General features: G+C 42.2%; 1 protein-coding gene across 1 annotated transcript in view; it reads left to right on the top strand.

The window, feature by feature from the left end:
* Nucleotides 1–3,327: 3,327 nt before the first annotated feature.
* The window catches only part of ABLIM1 (actin binding LIM protein 1), a gene marked incomplete at both ends in the record, with an annotated part of 204,839 nt that continues 182,662 nt past the window's right edge, over nucleotides 3,328–25,504 (top strand). The window contains one exon of the mRNA XM_079705683.1: nucleotides 3,328–3,571. Coding sequence (XP_079561809.1) covers nucleotides 3,328–3,571 — 244 coding nt within the window. The remainder of the gene's footprint in view (nucleotides 3,572–25,504) is intronic.

Here is a 25,504-nt window from a genome sequence, read left to right as displayed (position 1 = left end):
AGACCTAAATAGTTACGTGGGATAAAATTAAAGTCAGAATTCACTTGCGGAGAATTGCTGTAGGGATTGATCTGTGACTGGCGCACTAAGGGCAGTACTTAAGGCATCTGTCCCCTGAGCACTGTGCAACCCCCAAATCCTTGGTTCTGAGGTTGGGGGTCATCTCTTTATTGAGCTCCTACAGTTTGCATAGGCTGAGTGCTCAGGGCCTCTCAGTGCTGGTTGAAGCTCTTGGTTCATTTTCCCACTGACAGTTTCTTTTCATCTTTTTTTTTTTTTTCATCTTTTATCATAGAAGAAAAGCTTGTTTAGGTGCAGTAGAACTGTTGCTAGCAGCATTAGGAAAGTCCTATCTGATAAGATGTGCAGGCCACCCAAACAAATCACACATTTGTAATTAGCATTAGCTTTGTAGTGTAATGCATTGTGATACCTTGTTTTATAACCATGTGAACTGTCACAGAAACCACTTTACTGCTTTGTAAATGCTGTGACTGTAATTTTACATGAGCTGTGGCAAGAGGCTGATGTTGGTGCAGCAGTGGAAGAAATGGATCCACTGGTGCTTCTTTAAGGATCCTCTCCATGCTGTGCTTTCATGGCTGAAGAGGTTGCTGTCAGGCAGATACCACTGAAAGTTTATTTTTAAGACTGGAGGTGTGGCCTCTGCTGGGTGTTTACAATGAGCTATGTGGAAGAGGTTAAGCTAAGAACTCTGGGCACTCTGGAAAGTGGAACTTAGCTCAAGGGTGCCCAATGTCACTGCTGACTCCAACCCCCAGGCAGCCAGCATCTGAATTCTTAACTCTCTCCACCACCTGAAAAAGAACTCAGTACCTCACATTTACATGCAATGAGATAGCCTTTAAAAGCAAACCAACCTCTGTTATTCTCATCAGACTTCTTTATGGTTCATATTTACCTTCCATCCTGACCTAAAATTCATAAAATAGATAGCACTTCTTATATATAATCCTTTTATTGAAGAATAATTTAATTTTTTTCCTTTTACAGTCTATCAGTACATAACTGCTTTTTAACTACATATATGGATCTATAAACTTGTCCAGAAATTTAAGTGTGGCCTGAATATGTTCTGCTGAAACAACAGCTGAGTCAGGGCTATAGAATTCGTTTTAGTGGGCAATACTTGACAAGTTTAGGGACCAAGAAGGCAGGATAGCTTTGTCATGGAGTAGTTATACTTTTGCTTGGTCAGGAAGATGCTGGATTTGAAAAAAAATCATCTTATCTGTCCAAAGTCTATGTTTGTGTATCGTTAGTATATACTAGAGCCTATGTTTAAAGTGGCTGTGTCCAGCTTCTCTACATAGAAACATATATATGTTTCACAAACAGGCCATGTGGACACACACATAAGCAGATAGACCCTCTCACTTTCTCAGTTTGCAAAGGACAGGCCTATAGGAAACTAACCACAGGAAGAAGGAATTCACGGGAGGAGGTTCCCACATTACAATGTTTATTAGAAAAACACTCTAGAAGAACCAGTAGGTCTACAATGGGCCTCAGGCATCTGTGTTTTAAACAGACTGGTCCAGGAACCATACTTTGGGAAACATTTGATAAAATATCTCACATTGTACGTCCTAAGGCTCTTCAAAATAGACAAGCAAGAAATAGAACACATACAGCTTGTTTTACTCGCTTTGAAAACTGTTTTCAGAGGAAGACCTTGGAAGGATCTTTTCTGGAGGCAATGCTGATATAGGGCTTAATTTCCAAACTTTGAGAACAAAAATTTCACCATGTGACTATGGTGTGCAGAAGCTTCCATACTTGCACTCTCTGCAGCTCCAGCCCGACCTGGATGGCCTTTGGGGCAGAGTCGATCTCCTCCATTCCCATTGGCTTCCCATTGGCCTAGGATCATTCTAGCAAATTTGAATTCTCTGGTTCTTGAACTCTGTTACCAAATCCTGCATTAAAGATTAGGAGCTAATAATAAAAGAAGCAAAGATTTCCTTTCTCTGCTTCATCTCTCTATAGATTTTGTGGAAGGACCTGTCGACTGTGGTAGAAACAGTCATGGTTTAGGAGTCAGGAGACCTGGCTTCACCCTGGGCTTGCTGTGTTGTCCTGGGAAAGCCACTTAGCATCTCTAAGGCTTACCTTCCTCATCTTAAAATTAAAGGGCTGGAGTAGATCAATGCTTCCTGAATGTTGGTCCTGGTATGGGGAACTTTGAGAAATATAAGTTCCTGGGCCTCGCCTCCAAGGAACTCATTCACTGGTCTGGGCTAGTGCCCAGATTTTGTATTTCTCAAAAACTCCACACGAGATTCTTCTGCACAGTGATATTTGGGGACCACTGGACTAGACTCTCTTTGAAGACCTTTCTAGCTCTATAATTCAATTCTGTTTAAAGTGTGTAAGGGTTTTATTGAAAAGAAAAAGCTATTAGAATATAATAGCCCAATGACAGGAGAAGGAGTATGGTTTTATTCACTCTGACTTGTGACTATTGTGTGTTTATAGATGGTCACATATTGTGCTTAACCTTACTGAGTGGATATCAGAGGGTAAATACTCACTACCAGGGTTGTCCTTTGTACATCAGCAGCCCTAACTGTGTGATGGTCCTGCTAGCTTCTAACTTTATTAATACATGCAGCTACCTTCATGATAATTCTGTCTCCATTATGTGATTCTTCTAGGGAGTCTGCAATAGCAGAAAACACATGAAACAACATTAAGAATATTTTTAGCTTTTGGATGAATGGAATGAGGCAGAAAGATTTTCATGACACTAGTGGGAGGGGTTTCCCTCTAGAAAATGAAAAGGATTATTTACTGTGGCCTGGAGCTAGATATGTTGCTAGTTGAAGCTGAAGAACGTTAATTGAGCTCTCCCTTCCATGAGATCTGAAATACTAGAGAACTTGGAATGATTATCCTGAGTTTTTTCTGATATGCATTTTTAGATTCTATTCGATAGATATGCCTATTCACAGTACTCTTACCAGATGATATTGAATATCCTAGGAATAGCCACGGGTGAATTCTTTTAGCTCTTGCAGCTATGTCCTTTCTCTTGCTCTGGATATTAATCTGATTTTTAAATATGCATTCATGTCTCTGACTGACATAGTCTTGAGTTCCTGGTAGCGGTTGTTTTTATACCTGATCATCTGTGTATATGGAGCGCTACCTAAGCTCTTGAGGGTAATCACTTAAATACATCTTCCTTAATCTTCTTTTCTGGGCAGTGAGAAAAAAACAATAAGGAGTCAGGAGAGTTGCGGAGAAGCACAGCTTCTTGGGAGCCTGGTATCTATTTCTCACTTCTTTGTAATCCATGCCAAAATGCCTTGCTTCCTTGGTTTAAAGTCTCTGGGGAAATTGTTCAACTCGGTGAAAAGCAAAGGCACCTCATCTGAAAAAACCAGCACCAGGGGCTCATACAGAAGGAGACTGGTTGTCGAGGATGTGTATGTCCCTGTGAGCCTCTACCTTGCTCACAGGCGGGCCACCATCATTCATTTGTTGTGTCTACATCCTGAGGTCTATTGCATGTTTGAGCACTTGTTGAACAACCTTGATCTTCTTGGTAAGTAAAAGAGCCCACTCTGGACACGGCTTTGTGTTTCATTATTGGCATAAGTAATAAAGTATTATCTAGAACCATTCTTCCATTATGTATTCTTCAAAGGAAACACTATCCTTGATATATAATTAATGGGGTGAGGGTGGGAGCAATGGAGAATGTAACATAAGTACAGCTATGGAGCTATATTCTGATGGTAATTTTGTCCATGATTTTACGATCTCAGTAACAAATACGTCTCTTTCCAAACGTGGTACTAATAATGGTCTGTAATAGGAAGTGTGATGGAAAAGAAAGATCTCTGTCGATCGATGCTTTTCTTTCATATGATATAGGGTGAATGGAAAAGAAATATTCAAGGCAGCAGACTGCCACTAGTAAAATGAGACCTAAGTGAAGTTGAGGTCTAAATTGTCACTGCCTCAGGTGTGCTGATCTTGTGAAATATTTTAAAAGAAAAGAAAAAGAAAGGATTTATAATATTTAGAGAACTTGTTGAGGCTTCTTTTCAGTGAAGTTATTAGAATGTAGTCACTCATCCATCTGCCTGGGAAAGAAGTTGAGAAAGCCCAGATGAGGACAAGAGTCATTGCACTTAAGAGTTCTCAGACTTGGAAATTACAGTGACTTATTTATTAATGAAGATGACATCCACCCAACTGCTTACTCCTTTGTCAAAATCAGTACTAGGATTTGTACAGGAGGCAGAGGGCTATTAGACATGGTCCCTATAAACATGTGAAGATGAGCTGAAAGAGCCAGAAAACAGAATATATACCTGATAATTATTTGCTAGAGAGGACGGCAGGGTTGGATTAAAGCCAGGTAAGGTAAGGGAGTTAACCTATACCGGGGTGTTTTGTTTTATATTAAGTTTTAAATAGATTAATTGAGATATAATTTATATATCATACAATTCACCCATTCAAAGTATACAGCTCAATAGTTTTTAGTATATTTGCTGTTATGTGCAACCATCATCACAGTGAATTTTGGAAATATTTTGTTGTCTCAAAAAGAAGCCCTGCGCCCTTTTACCATTATCTTGCCTTCACCCCAGTCTCTCCATACCCATCCTCCAGCTGTAAGAAGCCTCTAATCTACTTTCTGTCTTCATAGATTTCCCTATTTTGGACATTTCATATGAGTGGAATCATACTATATGGTCTTTTGTGTCTGGCTTCTTTTACTTAGCATGTTTTCTAGGTTCATTCATATTATTATATGAATGTATCAGTACTTCATTCCTTGTTATGGTTAAATAATATTCCATTGTATGGATATATATATATATATATATATATATATACCACATTTTGTTTATCCATTCATCAGTTAATGGACATTTGGGTTGTTTCCACCTTTGGCTATTATGAATAATGCTGCTGTGAACATTCATGTACAAGTTTTTGTGTGGCCATATGTTTTCATTTCTCTTGGGTATATACCTAGGAGTGACATTGCTGGGTCATATGGTAGTTGTATGTTTAACCTTCTGAGGAATTCCGAGACTCTTATCCAAAGTGGCTGCACCATTTTACATTCCCGCCAGCAGTACATGAAGATTCCAATTTCACCACATCATTGGCAACAGTTGTTATTATCTGACTTTTTGCTTCTAGCTTTCCTAGTAGGTATAAGGTAGTATATCATTATGGTCATACTGAGCTTTGACTGGGACAGAGAGAGGCTGGCTAGCAGGTCAGTGTCAAGGCAGGACAGGATACTGATCCGACAGGTGCTGACGGTTCCTGATGCTCACACTTCCTTGGTTCTCTTACTCCTCAACAGTCTCCACTTCACTACTCCAGCCTCATCCTTTTCAGGGGAGCAAGGAGTGGGGATAGAGAAACCGTGACTTCTGCCCCCAGGCCTCCTATAAGCCACCCTAGAAGAACTTGGTTCAGAGCCAGCTGACCATGCCTATTATAGTTTAGGGCACCTCTCTCAACTATCGGATTCACATGCTGGCAGATACCTAAAATCCCTTTATTGAGGAAAAAAAGTTAATTCATCAGTTAGGGATAAAAACCAAACATGTAGCTTTCTGCTGGAGCTAACATTTAATTATGAATGAGTTCGGTGCTTCTACTCAGTGATTCTACATATACAGTTTTACTCAGCCATAAAAAGAAACGAAATTGAGTTATTTGTAGTGAGGTGGATGGACCTAGAGTCTGTCATACAGAGTGAAGTAAGTCAGAAAGAGAAAAACAAATACTGTATGCTAACGCATATATATGGAATCAAAAAAAAAAAAAAAGGTTCTGATGAACCTAGGCGCAGAACAGGAGTAAAGACGCAGACGTAGAGAATGGACTTGAGGACACAGGGAGGGGGAAGGGTGAGCTGAGAGTAGCATGGACATATATACACTACCAAATGTAAAATAGATAGCTAGTGGGAAGAAGCTGCATAGCACAGGGAGGTCAGCTTGGTGCTTTGTGACCACCGAGAGGGGTGGGATAGGGAGGGTGGGAAGGAGACGCAAGAGGGAGGGGATATGGGGATATATGTATTTGTATAGCTGATTCACTTTGTTATACAGCAGAAACTAATACAACATTGTAAAGCAATTATATTCCAATAAAGATGTTAAATAAAAATAAATAAAAGAGATTCAAGGTAAATGTTTTTGGAATGAGCTGTTGATGCTCAGGAAAGAGATAAGGTCTGCCAGTAGAGAAGGCAGGAAGTCAAGGGGAGACCAGGTAAAATGTGGTTGATGGAGAGTGTGCTGGACAATGGCTTGTCCGTAGTTTCAATCACAAGAGACCAAGAGAATAAACAGTATCAAAGAGAGCCTGGGTAAAGAAAAGTGTAACCATCACTGGGGTATCAGTATCTTAGTGGAGGCAGATAAGGAAACCTGGGGGATTAGTTCAGTGTGTGGCTTTGGGGTTGGACATTTCAGAACTTGAGTCCCAGCTCTTCTACTTACTAAATGTGTTATTTTGGGAAATTAGTGTCTCCAAGTGACAGTTTCCCCATCTGTAAGGTATGCTGAAGAATGCACACCTTACATGATTGCTATGAGCAGGTCTGCCCCTAGGGCATATGGTTTCCTGGGCAAATATTTTTTGTGGGGCCCCTGTTTACATAAACAATTTGAGTCACCCCAAATCAGTGTGTCAACAGTCCAATCCTGCTCAATCATGGTAAAGAAATACCATGCCAGCCTCAGGGAGTGATTATTCACCAAACTCCCCTCCAGGAATTGAGCTAGTTCCAGGGCCTTGGTTGGCTAGAGCTCCTCCAGGCATCTGGTCAACCCCCTGCACAGCAAGGGAGAGACATAGAAGATCATTAGAGAGTGCTCCAAAGAGGAGGCTGGACTGCCCTGCCTAGATAGCACTGCTGGCCCCAGCTGGTCTCAGGCAACAAGAAGGGACTTAGACACTTTTTTTTTTTTTTTTTTTTGTGGTATGCGGGCCTCTCACTGTTGTGGCCTCTCCCGTTGCGGAGCACAGGCTCCGGACGCGCAGGCTCAGCAGCCATGGCTCACGGGCCCAGCTGCTCTGTGGCATGTGGGATCTTCCCGGACCGGGGCACGAACCCGTGTCCCCTGCATCGGCAGGCAGACTCTCAACCACTGCGCCACCAGGGAAGCCCGGACTTAGACATTTTTGAGGAAGGTTTGGTTTAGGGGTAGGGTCCCTGCTTGCCTGAGTCTAAGGACAGCACTGATGATAAGGATTAAATGAGAACATGCACGTCAGAGGTGTTTGACATAGTGGCACACGCAAGCATCTGCTAAATTTTAACTGCAATAAAAATACAATAGAGTAGTTTATTATTTCAAAAAAATAATGATTTTGTCTTCCACTGCTGTGAAGCAATAGAGGTCCAGTTTTTGTGCTGCTGGGGCCCAGGAGTAAAAACACAGCACAGGAAGTGGGGTTCCCAGGAAGCTACTAAGTGTGCTTGGAGTATCCTGTTTAGGACAGGTGCTTGAAGGAAGCTCACCCTCCTGCAGTCATGTGTGTTCCTGTGCTAGCAAAGCCCCACAGTGCTCAGGAGCATCTCCTGGCAGGATGCTCCGGGATATTTGGCAAAGGCCTCCTGCAGCTGCCAGAAAGACCTCAAGATGTTGCAGCTTCCTGTTTTTGTCTGGTGCTCGCTCCTGCTTTGAGCTGTGCAGAGCCAGACGCTTTTCAAAGTGCCCCTATGTGTCTTTCTCTTTTGTCATGCTCAAAACAACCCCCAGAAGTCACTAGAGAAGGAACTGTTTTCCCCACTTAAGAACAGGAGAGGAATTGGCAAGAAGCTGGGACGTGTAGACAAAGCAAAGATATCAGTGAACGTAAAAAAGAGCTTCTGCGTGTGGATCTGATTGTATCTCTGATTGTGGATGCAATACCACTCTAGAACCACTGTCATTCATTGAGGGACTGCTATGTCTCCAACAGTGTGCCAAGTGCTTTATAATTTTTCCCCATTTAATATTCCTAATAACTCAACAAAGCCAGTACTACTTTAATCTTTGTTTTACAGATGAGGCGTCTGAGGCATATGCAGTTAAGAAACCTGCCAAAAGTTATATAGGTAGAAAGTGGAAGAGCTGGATTTGGACCCAGGTTGGCCTGACACCCAAGTTCATGGTCTTAACCATGATGTGGTAAGGCCTTAGCCCTAGGAGCTTAAGGACAGGTCATCCATGAGATCTGCTGAGCATTGGCAAACTTAAAATTTGTAAATAGTAGTTCTAAAGAAGTACTTTAACAACTCAAATTTGAAGATTCTCTTATAAAATAAATTGGTTTTGCTAGGAAACTTAGCAAATATTTCTTTTTCCTAGTTCATAATTACAAGCTATCTGCATGGGGTTTTCTCCTCACCTTACTGTCAGAACTTAGAGTAAGTTTGTGAACCTGTGTTGTTTTCTGACCTTCTGAGCTTTTGGGTCTAATACAAATGAAAGAGGCATATTTAGGGCAATTACCTTCTCAACAAACAAACAAGAAGAGACTGGTGCTGCTATCAAAAGCCCTAAGGTCATCTGAAAGGGTTCAATTATTATGTTGTCAGCTGAGTCCAAATCCCAAAGCAAAATGTTCTGGACTGGAGACCAGGGAGCAAAGTAGAGTTGGCAGTCCCCTCCCTGGTGATTAATACATTGTTGCTTCTTGAAGTGGCAGCAACCTGTTTTGTTGTATTGTTCATGGCATGTAACACTGTGGTTCTCTAACTTTCTGTGTCCCTTTTCATCCCGTTCGCTGTCACTAATCCCAACCCCATAGATCAGACATTTCTGTCAAAGGGCCAGAGGGAGGTCTTGGACACTGTGGCCCAAAGGCTAGAAGGGACATTTTCTTGTCCACAGTTTGAAGAGCACACCTTCCAATACTCTGTGGAGCTTTTCTATCGCATCTTCCTGGTAGTGTTGAGATGGTGTGTTGGAAAAATGTTTTAAATACTTTGCAAATCTCAGACTCAATGGTGAAGACCCCTACCCACCCCACCTTAAATTTGAGAGGGGTGTTTGACTTCTGGCCATGAAAAAAATGTTTTCCAGAAGACGTGACAAGAAGGAATATCTGGTTCCTCCCCTCAGCCCTGCTGTCCTCGCCAATGGCTACACGAGTGGCTGTCTGGACACAAAGCGGTGACAGGAATCTGGTGTTGGCAAGGAGATGTGCTCAGTGGTGCCCTCAGTTCCTCCACCACACCAGGCCACCAGGGCCACGTCCAGTTTGTTGATGGGTTGTGGTTCCCTCAAAACAGTAGTCTTACTTTGACTTTTATTCTGTTGAGGTGGGAAATGATCGGTGGTAAACAACCTCTGAGTCTTGGGAGGGCATGGAAGGAGAGATTGGAGATTTCAGCTACATGGTAAAGCATTAGACAGCCTGCATTTTTCATGGATTTGTAGTTATCAGTAACCCCTGTTAATTTCCCAAAGCTTCCTGTTCCATTAGTTTAATCATATTTTGCAGAATCAGGGTGTCAAGCCCTTGACGGTCAGACCCTGCCTTTCTATCACATTTTCAATCATTAACCCCCCTCTGCCCCAACACTCACACCAGAGGTCTTTGTCACAGGTGTTTGAAGGGCCCTTTCACCTTCTATCTCCGTGCTGTTCTGCTTCCTGCCATAGCCTGCCCGGTTCCTCTGACTCTCAGGCAGGATTTGCTTTAAGCTTTTCGTCCTCTAGGCAGGCTCGTCTTACCTCTTCCCTCATCCTCCTGTGTGCTGTACAGCATCCCATGCATCTCTGTTAGAAGTACCTGTTTATAAGCCTCTCTCTCTTAGCACACTGCAAGGTCCTCTCTGAGAGTACGGAGGGAGCCACATTTCTATTTTTACTGTATTATAGTACCTAGTATGGAAAAAGGCTGTAAGTGTATGAGTAAATGAATGAATAGATGTTTGTAGAAATCAAATCGCTATGTTAGAATACAGTGGGCGAAAAATTATCCTCCTGCTTTCAAGTAGCTTAGGCCGGAAGAAGCAGTTTGGTGCAGTGGCCGCAAGTTCTGGGCTGTGGGGTCAGGCTGCCCTGCCAAGTTCAAAGTGCAGCACTACTCATTTTAGATGTTGTGACTTAGACACCATACTTAATATCTTTGAGCCTCAGTTTTATCATTTATCAAATGTGCATAATACTACCTACACTGCAGTAATAGTATGAGGACTAAAATAAAATATAAATGTAACAGAAGGAAATAAACTAGCCTTAGTAGCTTTTCAATAACTATTTCCCCCTTTCCTCTTCTCCACCTCAAATGTGGGAGGAGGGAAATAAATTCTTAGGTAATAAATACAATTACTTTTCCAAGCAAGGAAAGATAACTTGGACCTGGGATGGCCAGGGAAATAGAAAGTAGGATTTGAGCTGGAAAATAGAGGAGACAGACCCAGAATAGGAGTAGAAAGAAAATACCCCAGTGAAATGAGATTAGAAGGAAAAAAATAGAAGTAAGACGTTTTTCACTTAGTTCCACTGCCTCTCTCTTCTTGGTCCAGCCTTATTGCTTTGATGTGTCTCTTTGTTTTTATTTATTTATTTTTTTAGGCCTAGGAATGTGGACAAGTAACTTATTTTCACAGGAAATGTTCCCATCTAATTTACTTCCTTAAGTAACTGAATATGTTGAAATGCCCCATTAATTTTAATTATATGTATTAATACTTAAAAACGAATCTTATTTAAAGTCAGAAGGTAAGGCAATCTGTTTAAGTTTATTGTTTGGTGGTGGTTTTTTTCCCTGGCTTTAAAAATATTTTTATTCTTACTAAGAGCGGACTACCTTCACAGAAACCCCTGATTTAGCATCATGTGATCCTAATGAATCTGGGATATGACCCAGTGCTTATCATCATAGATGCCTGTTAACTTAGTAAATCAGCCATGAGCCTGGAATGGCTCTGGGATGCAAGATGAAGGCTGCCAACAGGAAAGCAGCATAGTCTGTTTGTGATGCTATTTGTGATGTAGCCAGGAGAGCGGATGATTCCTTTCTCAACCTCCAGAAGACACCACACTCAGAATGCAAAATCAGAATTCATGGGACCTTCAAATCTAAATAGGCCAGAGCTCTAGAAGAACTATGGTATGCCTTAGAATTCTAGATGTTTCTTAAGGATGGAAATAAAACTTTGACATCAACACCTTTCTACAGGGAGTTGGAGACTGAGGCCCAGAGAAGTGAAGTGACTTTCCCCAGATCTGCTGGATAAATTAGATAAAGAACTGGTCTCCTTTCTCCCTGCTTAACATTGCAGAAGAGAAGACCAAAGGACTACCAAAAATTGTTTTAGTTTAGTTTGAGATTCAGCTCAGGTGAAACTTGCCTTTGAATCTTCTCCAGATGTCCCCTCTTTGGGGAATACCACACAAATGCCCATTTATGGATAAGTATTTCCACCTTTATGCACTTTTATGCTTGGTTATATCTATTTGTCTGCATGTCTCTCTTTGCCAAGTAGTAAGGTTCTTATTTGCAGCAAAGTGGTTTTAGCGGGCTTTGTTTCTCCAGTGTATAATAAATGCTGTGCTTGGTAAATAAACATATTTCATACATTAAAAAAATTAAGATATAATTCACATGCCATAAAAATAGGCCATTTTAACATGGACAATTTTGTGGTTTTTAGTGTATTCACAAAGTTGTGCAAACATCACCACTATCTAATTCCAGAGCATTTTTGTCACCCCTAAAAGCGACCCTGTATCTGTTAGCAGCCACTCCCTGTTACCACCACTCCCCAGCCCCTGGGAGCTCCTGATCTATTGATACTTTCTGTCTCTATGAATGTGCCTATTCTGGACATTTCATATAATTGGAATTACACAACACATGACCGTTTGTGTCTGGCTTCTTTCACTTAACATAATGTTTTCATGGTTCATTGATGTTGTAGCATGTTATCAGTATTTCGTTCCTTTATATGGCTATGTGGATATGCCACATTTTGTTTATCTATTCATCAGCTGATGGACATTTGGGTTGTTTCTGTTCTAGGGTATTATGAATAATGCTGGTAGGAACACCTGTATACAAATTTTTGTGTGGACAGAAGACATATGTTTTCAATTCTCTTGGGTATATACCTAAGAGTGGAATTGCTGGGTCATATGTTAACCCTATGTTTAACTTTTTGAGGAACTGTCAAACTGTTTTCCCCAGGGACTACGCTATTTTGCACTAAAATTGCCCTTAATACAATTTTAAATTAAGTCAGAACTATTCCCCAAATATGAAATAACCGGATTTCATTAAAGTGAAAAATCCCATGTGTACATTCATGCCTGTTTATACCCTGTATCTTAATCTTCAAAACCTCGTCTATCTCTACAACTTTAAAGGTTTGCAAACATATTACATAAAGGAAGGGAGGATCTTTACTTGGTGACTTTAGTTAGCTGGTTTTGTTGTTCCTGCTACAGGTGCCTTAGGATAGCCCCCAAGCTTTGTTTGGTTGCTGTTTAAAGATTTTTCCTCATCCAAGTTCTGTAGCCATAGATAGCAACTGAAATGAATCAGAGGATGTCAGAGATGTTCTGACTCACAATGCCCAGAAAAATCCAGCTCACAGAGGTTTGCATGTGGGCCAGTGGAGAGGGAGCATTCCCATGACATAAAATAGGTCCCTGGTGGATAAAGGTGGCTTGGGAAGAAAAGTCACATAGCTGGAGCCACTGCCAGCACCCAGCTTTCTCTCTTTGTGTCTGTCACGCCCCGGATCATGCTGTAATGTCATTTTTGACATCACTAGAATATTCTAGGGTGTTTAACATTTGCTCTTTGTGTGGGACAGTTCCCAGTTCTGTTTCATATCACTCTTTTCCCTGAAGGGCTATCATGTGGTTCTAATACGTAGCTGGATATGTTCATCTGTTATCTTTTCCTCAGGCCAGACCTGTTCTTGAAGTGACACTCAAACTCTGTAACCAGTTGGTAGCCAGCCCTGTTGGCAGGGGTACTGGCTCCTTAATAATTAACTGCCCCAGCACTGAAGTCATCAATTGCTACAATATTATCGTTGATGGAAATACTATGTGATGTTACTTTGTTTAGTAATACTTCAACTGAACTTGATCTTGCGTAGATCATGGTTCAGTTGGTCTATTTTAAGATTTTAAAGAGGACACGAGAAGCTACTTTCAACACGTTTCTTGGTTAGCTCTTTTGTCTGGATACCAGGAGTGGTCTAGTTCATCTCCTATCTGTAGCAACTGGTGAAAAGTTGCTGAGCCCAACCTACTTTCTGTAACTCTTCCTGTACTTGGGGAGCACCATATTCTACTTGAAGCTTTCCTCTATCTCTTTTACTAAACGGCAAGCATTCCTTTCTTCAAACCTTTATAGCATTTTCTCAGTACTTCTGATTCCAATCCCTTTCTACTTCCCCTTAAAGTTACATAAGTACTTGTGCTACTTGCCCTACTAGAATGTAAGCTCACTGAGGGCTTAATCTAGGCATCTTTGATCTATATATCAGTCAGCTTTATGCAGTTTTATGTATTATAGATGTTCAGTAAATGCATAATTAATGAATCAGTGGTAATTTCTTTTCATTCTTCCCTGAATTTTGCCCACTTTGCTTTCAGTTGTGTGATGCTATGGCTTAATGCTGTTTTTATGGCTTCGTTGCTTTTTTCTGTGTGTAAATTTTTAAAAAAATAAATTTATTTATTTATTTTTGGCTGCGTTGGGTCTTCGCTGCTCCATGCAGGCTTTCTCTACTTGCGGCGAGCGGGGGCTACTCTTCGTTGCAGTGCCCAGGCTTCTCATTGCGGTGGCTTCTCTTTGTTGTGGAGCACGGGCTCTAGGCACGCTGTTTCCAGTAGTTGGGGCACGGAGGCTCACTAGTTGTGGCTCGCCGGCTCTAAAGCACAGGCTCAGTAGTTGTGGCACACAGGCCTAGTTGCTCTGTGGCATGTGGGATCTTCCCAGACCAGGGCTCGAACCTATGTCCCCTGCATTAGTAGGCGGATTCTTAATCACTGTGCCACCAGGGAAGTCCCTGTGTGTAAATTTAATGGCCAATGAAGCATATTGGTAAATGCCCAGCACTCTTAGTATATTTTATTCAGGAAGGGAAAAATATAGTGTATAATTCAGATCCAAAACCAAGAAAAATTTAAGTTCTAAATATTTCCCTTCCTGTCCTCCCTCCAATCTCCCCAAACCTCAACAAATCCAATACATATGCAGAGTGTTTTCTATCTTGCTGGGGAATGGTGAGAAGGGAAGAAAAGAATAAAACTACCTTTTATACCTCTTTCAAAAATACAGCCAGCGTGGCATATGGCATATAGTACTAGCACAATCTTTGGTGCAATTGTAGCAATGTGAAACCGTATAAATTTTTAAAATGAAAGCCCATGCATATATGTAAATAGAATATTATTATAAAATGATTCATTTCTACAGAGCTTGATAAATGTCATAAATCACATCCTTCCCCCCAAAACATAACTGCAGTCTTAAAAGACTTTTGGGGGCATATTGGTTTATGAGGCAGTTGTTTGTGCTAACCCCTGTGACCAGAGTTAAACCAAGTAGCCTTATTGACATATTTTAAAGGAAGAAGCACTTAGCTGCTTTCAGGGGCATTAACTCACTCATTTGATGTTTCTAGGAACCAGGTTTGACTTTTAGAGGTGAATGCCAAGGAGATACGAGCATTCAAAAGAAGAAGGAATGTATATGTGTAAGAACATAGAGAGGTCTCATAGGAACCCAGGAAATGCTGAGCAGTCAGGTCTCAGGAAGCATAGAATTCCAGGCTGCTCCAGGACCATCTGTTCAGTTTTGGGGAATGTCCTATTCTCTTCCCTCCCAACTGGCTTCCTCTGACACTTTACCCCTTGGAATTTTGGTATCCAAATGTCTCTATGAAGCCTGCCCTGGCCTGGCCTTACTTGATCTTTTAATGCATGTACCAGCCCCTGACTAGGACTTTTCTATATGACTCTTAGTTCAGAGTCCCAGAAGTGAAAACCTAATTGACCCAGCTCCTCTTTCTCAAGGCAGGATATACATTGTAAGTGCTTGGCCAGCTGAGGTATGGGTCCCCCCTCCCCATCCAGTGTCTACTTATGATCCAGTCAGCCACAGCCAAAGCATGAAGTCATATTGCTCAGTGCCCACTCAGAAGAGGGGTTGAATGGGGGCAGAAGAGGAATGATTAGGGCAAGCATCCCCCAAGGCACATCATTACCTCTGGGCAGTGACTCTATGTTGATAATGAAAGTCTTGTCATGAGGAATTCCATGGCATTTTCATAAATATGCAGGCTCAATAACTGGAAAGAAAAATAAAACTCTATGTGGGTATCCTTGGGACCAGTGTGTCATGTCTTTTTCATTCATCAACCTCTCTGGAGGAAAGATACTATGGAAATCCTAGATATAAATAAATGAGAAACAATTTTGGATCTTGAACCAAGAATCTGGAAAAAAAAAAAAAGAATCAGTAAAAAGGTAAAGGTGTATTAACTCCCTTTTAGAACCCTGAAGATACATTTGCCTTGTGATACCCTTTGCCTTACCAAGTCCAAGTGATGGGAGATGAAGTAGACAAATAAGGGTTAGGTTTTGCATAATCTCTAAGCAAAGATGAAGCAGTTGGGTGATGTGACTTCAGGTGCTTCTGTGAGATGCCTAGATCAAGAATCTTGGACTGTCTGGTGCAAGTGCTCTCTTCCTGCTGTGAAGACAAGGACAGTATCTCTCTCATACGTCTCTCCTACCCACCTCCTGATATTTGTTAGTTACAACATTGTTTTCATGTTCTTTGCTTTCTTTGCTCAAAAGAGCATTCCCATTCTCTTTCATAACCATAATCCAGTAATTGGGGTATCAGTTTCATATTTAATAGAATTCACTGCTCACTGCTAGTCCTTTTACTACAATATTCGCATTCCTGAGTTTATTTTGACTCATCTCACTCATCTCTTCATTGACTAGATGTTGATGTGAAGCTATCTTCCAGAGAAGTGTTTGTGGTGTTGTATTTCCTGACCACCTCTGTGTTTGTGGTTGGTTTGTCCATTGCCTTTATGTCTGAACAACATTTGGGCTGAGTGAAAGGTTCTTGCGACACACACTTTCTTTTCCTCGAGATTTTCAGATATTGCTCCGCTGTCTTCTGTGCATTAGCATTGCCACTGAGAAGTCTGAGATTAGCCTGAGTTTTTCTCTTTTGATGAGTGAAGGGCTTTTTCTGTCTGGACATATGGAGGATGATATCCTTTGAAGTTCAAAAGCTTAGGTTAAGACCTGGAGTTAGCATTCTGTGTCAAACTTTGTTAAAATAGTATCTCTACACACTTTAAATCTGCAAGTTCAGATCTATCTCTATTTCAGGGAAATTCTTGTGTATTAGATCTCTGAATATATCTTCTGCTTCTTAAATTCTCTACTTCTGGGACATAAGTTTTTTCATTTTCCTTTATTTTACACATCTATTGATTGTCTCTCATTGTTGTAGGGTCTTTCTTCTGCATTCACTGAGATCATCTCAAACTTTTTTCTATCCTAGGAATTAGATATTTATCAGTGTCTGCTCTCTTCTTTGATGTCTCATTTATTCCTGTTGATCCTGTCTTGGTCCTCAGTTTCCACTTCTTATTTGTATAATCTTTTTCTTCATCTCATTCTGTTGTGTCATCATCACACACATGAGCTCTTTTTAAATTTCATGCACTAATTCAACATTTTGTACCCATTCCCCTTCACTCTTGTCTCACACAGAAGCCAGAAGGATCCTGTGGAAATGACAATCAGATCATGCAACTTTCTGTACTCAGAGCCTCCAATGGCTTCCCACCTCACTCACTGTAAAGCCAAGGTCCTCACATGACTGATAGGGAGGGGCCTAACTCTTCCTCTTCTCTAACCTCACTCCACCTCACACTCCTTGAACACACCAGGTCACCTCCCTCCTTCAGACCTTTGCTCTTATTGTTCACTTGTCTGGGATGCTCTTTCCTCAAATATCCATATGGCTGCTCCCCTACCTCCTTCAGGTTTGTGCAAATGGCACTTTCTCAAAGAGGGCTTCCTCGGCCACTCACTTCAAACTACAGCTCCTTCCCCCCAACTCTCTTTCTCCAGCCTTGATTTTTCTCCATAGTACTTATCACTTCTGTCATCTACGTCATATGATATATCTATATCATATGATATATATGTATATTTTATTATATCAACCACATACACACACAACTAGAATGTAAGCTCCATCACAGCAAGGATTTTTGTCTATTGCCCTTATAGCAATATCCCAGCACCTAGAACAGTTCCTGACACTTAGTAAGCACTCAGTAAGTATTTCCTGAATGAATGAGTGGGCTGAGGTTAACTTTGTCTTCCTGGGGAGGTTTCCTAACATTGAAGTCCAGTGTTTCTTGGATGGTTGGCATCACACTGCCTTTTTCATATGGCAGCAAAGGTCGTGTGTCAAGGTATCAGGAGGGGGTCTAAATTCTTTAAGGCATTGTAAGTAAAATTCCCCACATTTGGGCCTCCCTGGTGGCGCAGTGGTTGAGAGTCCGCCTGCTGATGCAGGGGATACGGGTTCGTGCCCCGGTCTGGGAGGATCCCATATGCCGTGGAGCGGCTGGGCCCGTGAGCCATGGCCTCTGAGCCTGCGCATCCGGAGCCTGTGCTCCGCAACGGGAGAGGCCACAACAGTGAGAGGCCTGCGGACTGCAAAAAAAAAAAAAAAAATTCCCCACATTTGATAAGAAAAGGCTCCCTATAGCCCAAAATGGTTTTGAAAACTTGAGCTTTACAGTTTTCCATTATCCTGTTTTTGTTGTAAATTGATGAAGCAGTGAGAAACTAAGTAATAACAATCGTTATTACCTTCCTTGAGCTCCTTCTGGTTGCCAGGCACTTTCATTTCATAGAGAGCCTCTTTCAGCCTCACCCAGTACATAATTTGCAGGGTCCAATGCAAAAGGAAAATGTGAGACCCCTCGTTCAAAGTGCAGGAATAAAGTGCCATTAAAGGTACTACAATATAAAGCTTTTTTTTCTTTATTCCACAGACTCTTTCTTACCTTGTCATAATGTTTTTATTTGCTATTTAATGTTGTCCTAAATAAAGTAAAATTTTAAATTGTTGACATGAAGTTTGACCTTTCATGTTTACACTGTGCACCGCTCATTTTAAACTCAAATATAAGAGCACTGAACTCATTTGTGAAATTGCACAATTTATATTTCATAGATTGTAGATGCATATGTATTTCATTCTTTCCAGAAGCGTGGGAATTCTGCACCCAAATAGCTCAACTGTTTCTATTTCACTTCTTGGATGCATGCGCATTCCAGCGACTCTCTCTACCTTTGGCTTACTGATGGGTAAGGAAGGACGGAAGGGAAAGGGGGCAGTAGGTTGTCCTATCTTTCCTTTTGCTTCTATGTCATCAGTTTCAGTGTAGGTGGTTGGCTAAATAGGGAAGTTACATGAGTCAGAAAGGATATGATAGGGTCCCTTGGTCGTTTGTGTTTCCTTGAACACCTTGCCTTCTTTTTTGCATTCTGGTTTGGATGGAAAGTGACCTCTCAGTGCTGCTGTTTATTCAGTCATAGATGTGACACACTTCCCTTGCACTCCCTGAATTCCCATGCATCACGAGTCCACTGGAATTGGGAGCTCAGGGGGCATCGCAAATACCACCTGTGAAGGGGGCAGCAGGAATGGCAGACACACGTCCTGTACCTCTCTTGTCTGCGCACACGCAGGCTCCATTATCCCATCCAACCTCACTTATAAAACACAAGCTCAAAGATAAAATTCTTACAAATCTCAATATAACAAGAGCAGAGCATTAAACCAAATGGAGGGCCCATCTGAGCACAGGTTCCTACACAGCTTCCCAGGTTGCACACCCAGGAAGCCAGCCCTGTCCTCACCACAACCTCACAAGTGGAGCATGTTACTACCGTTCACAGATGAGACTGCTGAAACCCAGAGAGAAAATAACATGCCCGAGGTCCCTGAGCCTGTGGCAGAGCTGGAACTCAAATCCTGGCTGTTTGATCAGGTTGCCTGTGTGGCCGGTTAGCATGACAAAATAACCACAGGTAGGAGGTAAGACCCCAGGGGTTTGGGCCATTTCCAAGTAATTGTGTAACCTTGGACAAGCCTGCCTTAGGACTTTAGTTTTCATCTCAATGTGAAGCTAATGCCTATTTTTTTTTCATACAAGTTATAGTTTTTCACAAACCAGAGGGTTGGTTGCATGGTCCCTTCTCTCTTTGTCCTGAGAGCTGGAGGAACTCAGCCCTCAGATGTGTGTTGGGTGACAGTGCTGTTTTTCCTGTGGCAGCACGTGCACTAATGGCCATGCACTTTGCATGCTTTATTTGGCCTGTCCCTCAGACGATGGCTGAAATGTCCCAGGAGGATGTGAGAGAGGTTATTTTCTGGGAGTGTGCCAGGGCCTAATTAGAGTGAAGGGAGCAAATGGAGGCTTTGTCAACTTTGCAAAAATTCTGTGACCACCCCCCATAAATTTTTTTTAGTTGTCTCTCTATGTAGACCGCAGGAATGCTATTCCTTGAGGATGATTAGACAGGGTAGATGATTGAATTGCAACTTAAAAGACTCGAGAATGTGGATCTGGGCAAACCGTCTTCCTCTGTCCAGCCGAGGATGAGCCCAGCAGTCTAAGGGGATGAGATTCACCTGGCAGGTCCTATCATAAGAAGTCCAAGAGCCAATGAAGGATAAGGTATCAGGAGAGAAGATCATTTTATACGGACAAGGCAAAATGGAACATCATTTCCATTGTGTCAAGTCTTCTGGAAATGCCAAAGAAGTTGATGTACATTGAGTGCATCTTGACTCAAAAAATGTGTGTGTGTGTGTGTGTGTGTGTCGTTGGGAACAGGGGAAGGGAGACTCTTTCATGACCTCTGTGGAGTGAAGACCCAGCAAAGCAAAAGACCCAACAAAGCAAAAGACCCAACAAAGCAAAGGGAGGGCCCATGGCTTTGGATTCTGACAAGCCTCTTCCCTCAAGTGTAAAGATAATAACGTTATCTTATCCAGTTGTTAGGAGGATTAAATGAGGTGATAAATGAATGTAAAGAGAGTAGACTGGTAGCTGACACATAATAAGCACTCTGTAAATGGTGACAAAAGTGGTACTTAGGATTAGTTATTGAGGAGACTTTGTAAAATGCTACCTGGTTAAGTTCCTTTCAACTCATTTCTCCCCATGGTGAGTTATTGGTTTGCATCTTGGCAAATACTTTCAAGCAACCACTAAATTGATTTATATATAAGAGACTGAATTTACTTTTAATTTACTTGAGTAAGATTTTTAAATCAGCCTTTTTGATATAAAAATGAATACTTAGCATTTTGACTTACTATGGTAAGCCAGTGACATTTATTCCTTAGAATTCATCAAATATCACATTCCTACTCTGTGCCTATCACTATGTGAATACAGATATTCACATGTGATCCCTTCCCTCAGAGAGCCCACAATCTTTTGCAAAAATAGACATATAAATCCTTCATTGCAGTGTAGTAAAATTCACAGCACTGGTGACATTAAGTACCAGAAAGAAGGGGGTGTTGCTAGGAAAGGCATCACAGCTCCAGATGATAGGAAATGACCGTTTTTCTTTCCCAATAACTGTATTTCTACCTAGAAAATATTAGGGGAAAAGATAAAGCCAATAGTAAATTGTTAGGGGAAAAAAAGACCTTTTTCCCCAAGTAATTCAAAGGTATTTCTGGACTTCTTGTGAACTTCTCATGTGCCTGAAATTAGGCTAAAATTCATGAAACTCTCTGTACTATCAAAAGATCCTTTGAATTCCAGTAATAGGTTCCAGTACACTTTCAGGAAAAAAGCTTGTTTTGTGCTCCCTCTGCAGTTTATATCTTTAGTGGATTATTTATAGAGAGCTTTAAATATACCTTAGTAATTTTTCCCAAGCTGCAACCTATTGTTTAGGTCCAAACTCAGAACTGGCTTCTGAGAAGGACCACGGGGAAGTTTTGGATACAAACGTAAAATAATTCTACTTGAAGAACTCATGGAAAAGAAGTTTGCTGGGCATTGATTCTGTGAGATTCACATGGAAAAAATCCTAAGAATTCTCCGTTGAAAACATGGGAGTGGGATCAAGAGGGATCAGACATTTAGGAGTTTGTGTCAGACTGTAGGAGACTTTGGAATCATCACTACTAATAAATTTTCATGAAGATTGCAGTGAATGTCAGGATGATTGTTATTTCAGCCAACTGAGAAGATGGAGGTTGTTTTGTAGATGTGGCAGCATGGGCTATAGCTGTGTTTGTAAATTTCATGTTCATTTACTTCCTGTGATGCAGGCCAATGTGCTAGGCCAGTCAGTGGTCCTTCATCACTTAAGGAGGTGGTGCAGCTCAAGCCTCATCCCAGAAAATCTGAATCATCAGACCTTGGATGGGACCAGGTGTATGCATTTAAAGCACCCCTCGTATTTTTTTATCCCTGGAGGTCTGCAGGCTGCACTCTTGGAGTCTAGCAAAGCATGAAAACCTCCTTCCCTTCATGGAGCTCACAGCCTCATTGTGGACATGAAGCCATTACTACAGGAGGATAAGCCAATCCCAAATGCTTTGTGCCACTTAAAATGCTATGTGTGGGATGTGCCTGGCTGTCATTTTATTCTATTTCTCAGGGAAATATTTCAGTACACTAATAAACATAGACACTTTCTGGGCATGTCTGCTAAACACGGGACATGCACACACCAACACAATCCATTTTGGAGGAAGGAGGCAGTATGGTTGGGAACACATCATGGCAGACTTTGAAATGCACCCAAAGTCTCTGGAACTTAATTGGTAAAGAAATAGGTAGCTCAGGTTTGAGACTCTCATCACATCACTGCTAATGTCCATCGTCCTTAGTGTGGCATTCAGAGCCCTCCATGACCTGCCACCCTGGCCTGAGTTTGAACCTCTCCCCATTCCCCTTGAACAGTGAGCTTGATACCTTCTTGTCCCATGAGGAGGCCGTGGAATGATCTTTCCCCCTTTCTTCATTTGGCAGCCCTCTCTTACTTCTTTACTCCTCCTGGAAGCCTCTCCTGACTCCCCAGGTTGGGCTCAGTACTGCTCTGCACCCTGTGCACCCACTTCTGTCTTTTTTTTTTTTTTGGCCACGTTGGGTCTTCGTTGCTGTGCGCGGGCTTTCTCTAGTTGCGGCGAGCTGGGGCTACTCTTTGTTGCAGTGCGTGGGCTTCTCATTGCGGTGGCTTCTCTTGTTGCGGAGCATGGGCTCTAGGCGCCCAGACTTCAGTAGTTGCAGCACGTGGGCTCAGTAGTTGTGGCTCATGGGTTTAGTTGCTTCATGGCACGTGGAATCTTCCCGGACCAGGGATCGAACCCATGTCCCCTGCATTGGCAGGTGGATTCTTAGCCATTGCACCACCAGGGAAGTCCCCCCACTTCGGCCTTACCACCTTCCTAATTGGGTTGAGAGTTTTTGTGTGTGAGCATCTCCTCCACTAGATGGTAAGCAACTCCAGAGCAGTGATTTCTCTCTTCCTGTTTTGGTATTGCCAGCCCAGTACCTGACGTACCGTAGATGACCCATAAATGTCTGCAGTGAGGTTGATAGATGTAAACATTAAATGGAAAGCAAATAACAGACTCATTCTCAAGTTTTCCTTCAGCTGGATTCTGCTAGAGAGGATTTTGAGCACTCTTCTGCCAATGAGTCCAAAGGTGTTGAGGGATGGGTGGCCATGGAGGGGTCCTGAAATTCCTGCCCTGTGGATGCACAGGCCATAGGCAATCCGGGGCTCTGTAGGAGAGAGCAGTGAGGATGTGGACTCCATCAGGTTGCTTGTTTTCTGGTTTTCACATTTCCCTCTTAATTGGCATGGCTTCTTTGGAAGTGATGTACTCTTGATTTTTTGCCAAGAGTGACTGTGTGCTCACAAAGCTTTTCTCTCCAACAAAATGGTTTCTGTCCTTTGGTCACTTGTGGACAATCCTGGCTTCATTTTGTGAGTGAATGACAAGGCGGCAGTGCGTCAGTTTGGGGGAATAAAACAACAAATGAACCCACGGGTTGGTGTCTGTATTATGAAGTCTTATCTCATCTGAGTGGAATGAGATTGAGATAAGTTCTTTGGAAATCTTCTCTAGAAATAAGAATAAAAAGTCCTGCTGTCTTATGAACTGTACATTTTTTATTTTTCCTTCATTTATTTTGCTGCACTTCTCGTAGCTTTAACTGTAAAGTAGAAAATATCTATGCTTTGCTTCTGTTCTCAGAGCTCTTAATTATTTGGCCCTGAGGCCAGAGACAAAAACAATTTGGTTTTACTCTGCCACATTCCAAAAATAACTTTGGTAATACCCTCCTTGGTTATCTTAAAAGTGTAGAGTGAATGCTTTTATCCTAAAGTAGCAGTGTCTGACTGTTGGGGGGACTTTAGCTATATGACTGTTGTTTAGCAACTAAATGCTGGTGACTCATTCACTTTGACTGTGGTACAGGAAAATTCTTTCCATGGAAAACACAGGAGGGGGGCAATCTCTCTGAACCACTATGTAGTATTTTCCTTTGGAAAAGACTTCTCTGGAAATGAATAGGCACCAGCTGTTACTCTGCTGGCGTAGTCTCCAAAGCAGCCAGTGAGCCTTCCTCAACCAGGGTTTCTGTGCGGTTTATCCACAAAGGTATACAGGTAGGTTCAGAGCTGTTAATGAATCAGTTTGGTTAATAAACTGAAATCTCAGGATTAAAAATGGTCACCCTGAATAAAAGAGAAATTGAACTAATTGCATTTACAGTATCCATAATATTTATGTATGATTTGGTTTGGACTAGAAACACAATGGTGTTTTAGTGTCACATTCCATGGGGTGTGGGGCGGGAAGGGAGAGAGAGAGGGTGAGAGAGGGAGTGCCTCAGTGAGGGGCTAATCTATTTATGCAGCAAAAATATAATAAAATAAATTCACCTGCTAGGCTCACAGCACCAAACAAATTCCAGTTCTCTGAGTTTAATTTTGCTTGTCCGTATCTCCTTGCAGGCTCTGAGGGTGTTAGGGATGGGAGAAGTAGACTGTGCAGTGCTAGCCGTGAACTTTCGGGGATAGAAAGGGCTTGTCCCCTCCTGCTCTTGAGCCCTGCCCATCCCTCTCGACCTGAGGTCGTGCTGCTCTCATGCTTGGTTCTTATTTATGAATGGAAGTTAGAGAAGCCGCTTAAAGGCTCTATAGTGCTTACACTCCAGCTGGCTGCTGACTTAGGAAAAACATGACCCTATGGGGCTGCAGTGGGGGCAGGGAGGACCGTGGGAGAAGTTTGTGTCATAGAAATGACGACCCATGGGTTGGAGGGGCCTTATTAGCCCTTTCTTACAGGCAGAGATACCCAGGCTATTAATAGTAAAGCCCTGAATCACAGATGTAGGAATGTCACAGCTGCTTGAGCTCTGCCACTGTTACCCGGCAGAAAACCAGCCCCACCCAGCGTCATTTCAGCTATAAACAACCTCGGAGGCAAAGATGAGGCATGTTGATTGACTTCATTCCTTTCTGTTACCCCAGCTCTCTTAGACCCAACACGGTACAAATATTTGCAGTAAAACAGTCGAATCCTGGCTGTGCGTTCTGGTTCTGCAGGGCGGGTTGTCCATCTGCTGCTGTCTCCGAGCCACGGCATCTGCCTTTGTGTCTCTTGCTCATCACACCTCTCCCACATGGTGGGGAGAGCAAGCTAACGATCTGGGTTTCGGACACAGGTGCTGGAATGGGGTGGGCGTCGGCTTAGTGACCCCAGCCTCCACCCCGCCCCCGGAAGTCACCTGCTCCCGTGAGACCAACGTGTGCTCCTGCGGGTCAGAAATCAAAAGCCTTGTCACTTGTCAGGTTTCACTGTCACTGCCGGATCAGGCTTAGGCTGGTGAGCGGTGCAGGGGTGACTACCCTTCACTTTGTGGCTGGGAGGGTTCCTCCCTCATATATACACAACCCAAGAGGGGCTTGTCTAGAAAACTCTAAAGCAGGGAGAAGGGGGAAGTCAGAATCCTACCTGATAACTCAGATTTTTACTTTGATCCTGAATTTGATCCTGGATGAGGAATTGAATCCCGAAAGAGCCTCTTCCCAGGTTCCCTCTCATTGTCGGGTCGGTCCCCCGCTCCTCCCATTTCAGGAATGGGGTCGGGGAGCAGCAGGGTAAATCACAAATCAAATGTCATTATTCATTTTTCATTATAACTAAGCCTCCAGGACCTTAAAAGTTGAAGAAAATGAACTTGAAGGAACCACTAGCATTATTTTTCTACCAAGGCTAATTTTATTTATTTATTTATTTGGGGGGGGGGGGTAGGAATTTAACACAAGTTTACGTGCATAGATTTAAATTGCAGTTTCTACAATAAAAATAGAAAGGTTACCCTTTCACTTTTTTTTTTAAACATCTTTACTGGAGTATAATTGCTTTA

This window comes from Hyperoodon ampullatus (genome assembly GCF_949752795.1).
Source record: "Hyperoodon ampullatus genome assembly, chromosome: 1".
Taxonomy (NCBI): domain Eukaryota; kingdom Metazoa; phylum Chordata; class Mammalia; order Artiodactyla; family Ziphiidae; genus Hyperoodon; species Hyperoodon ampullatus.
Note: the sequence above shows the minus strand (reverse complement) of the source record. Positions and strands in the feature narration are given on the sequence as shown.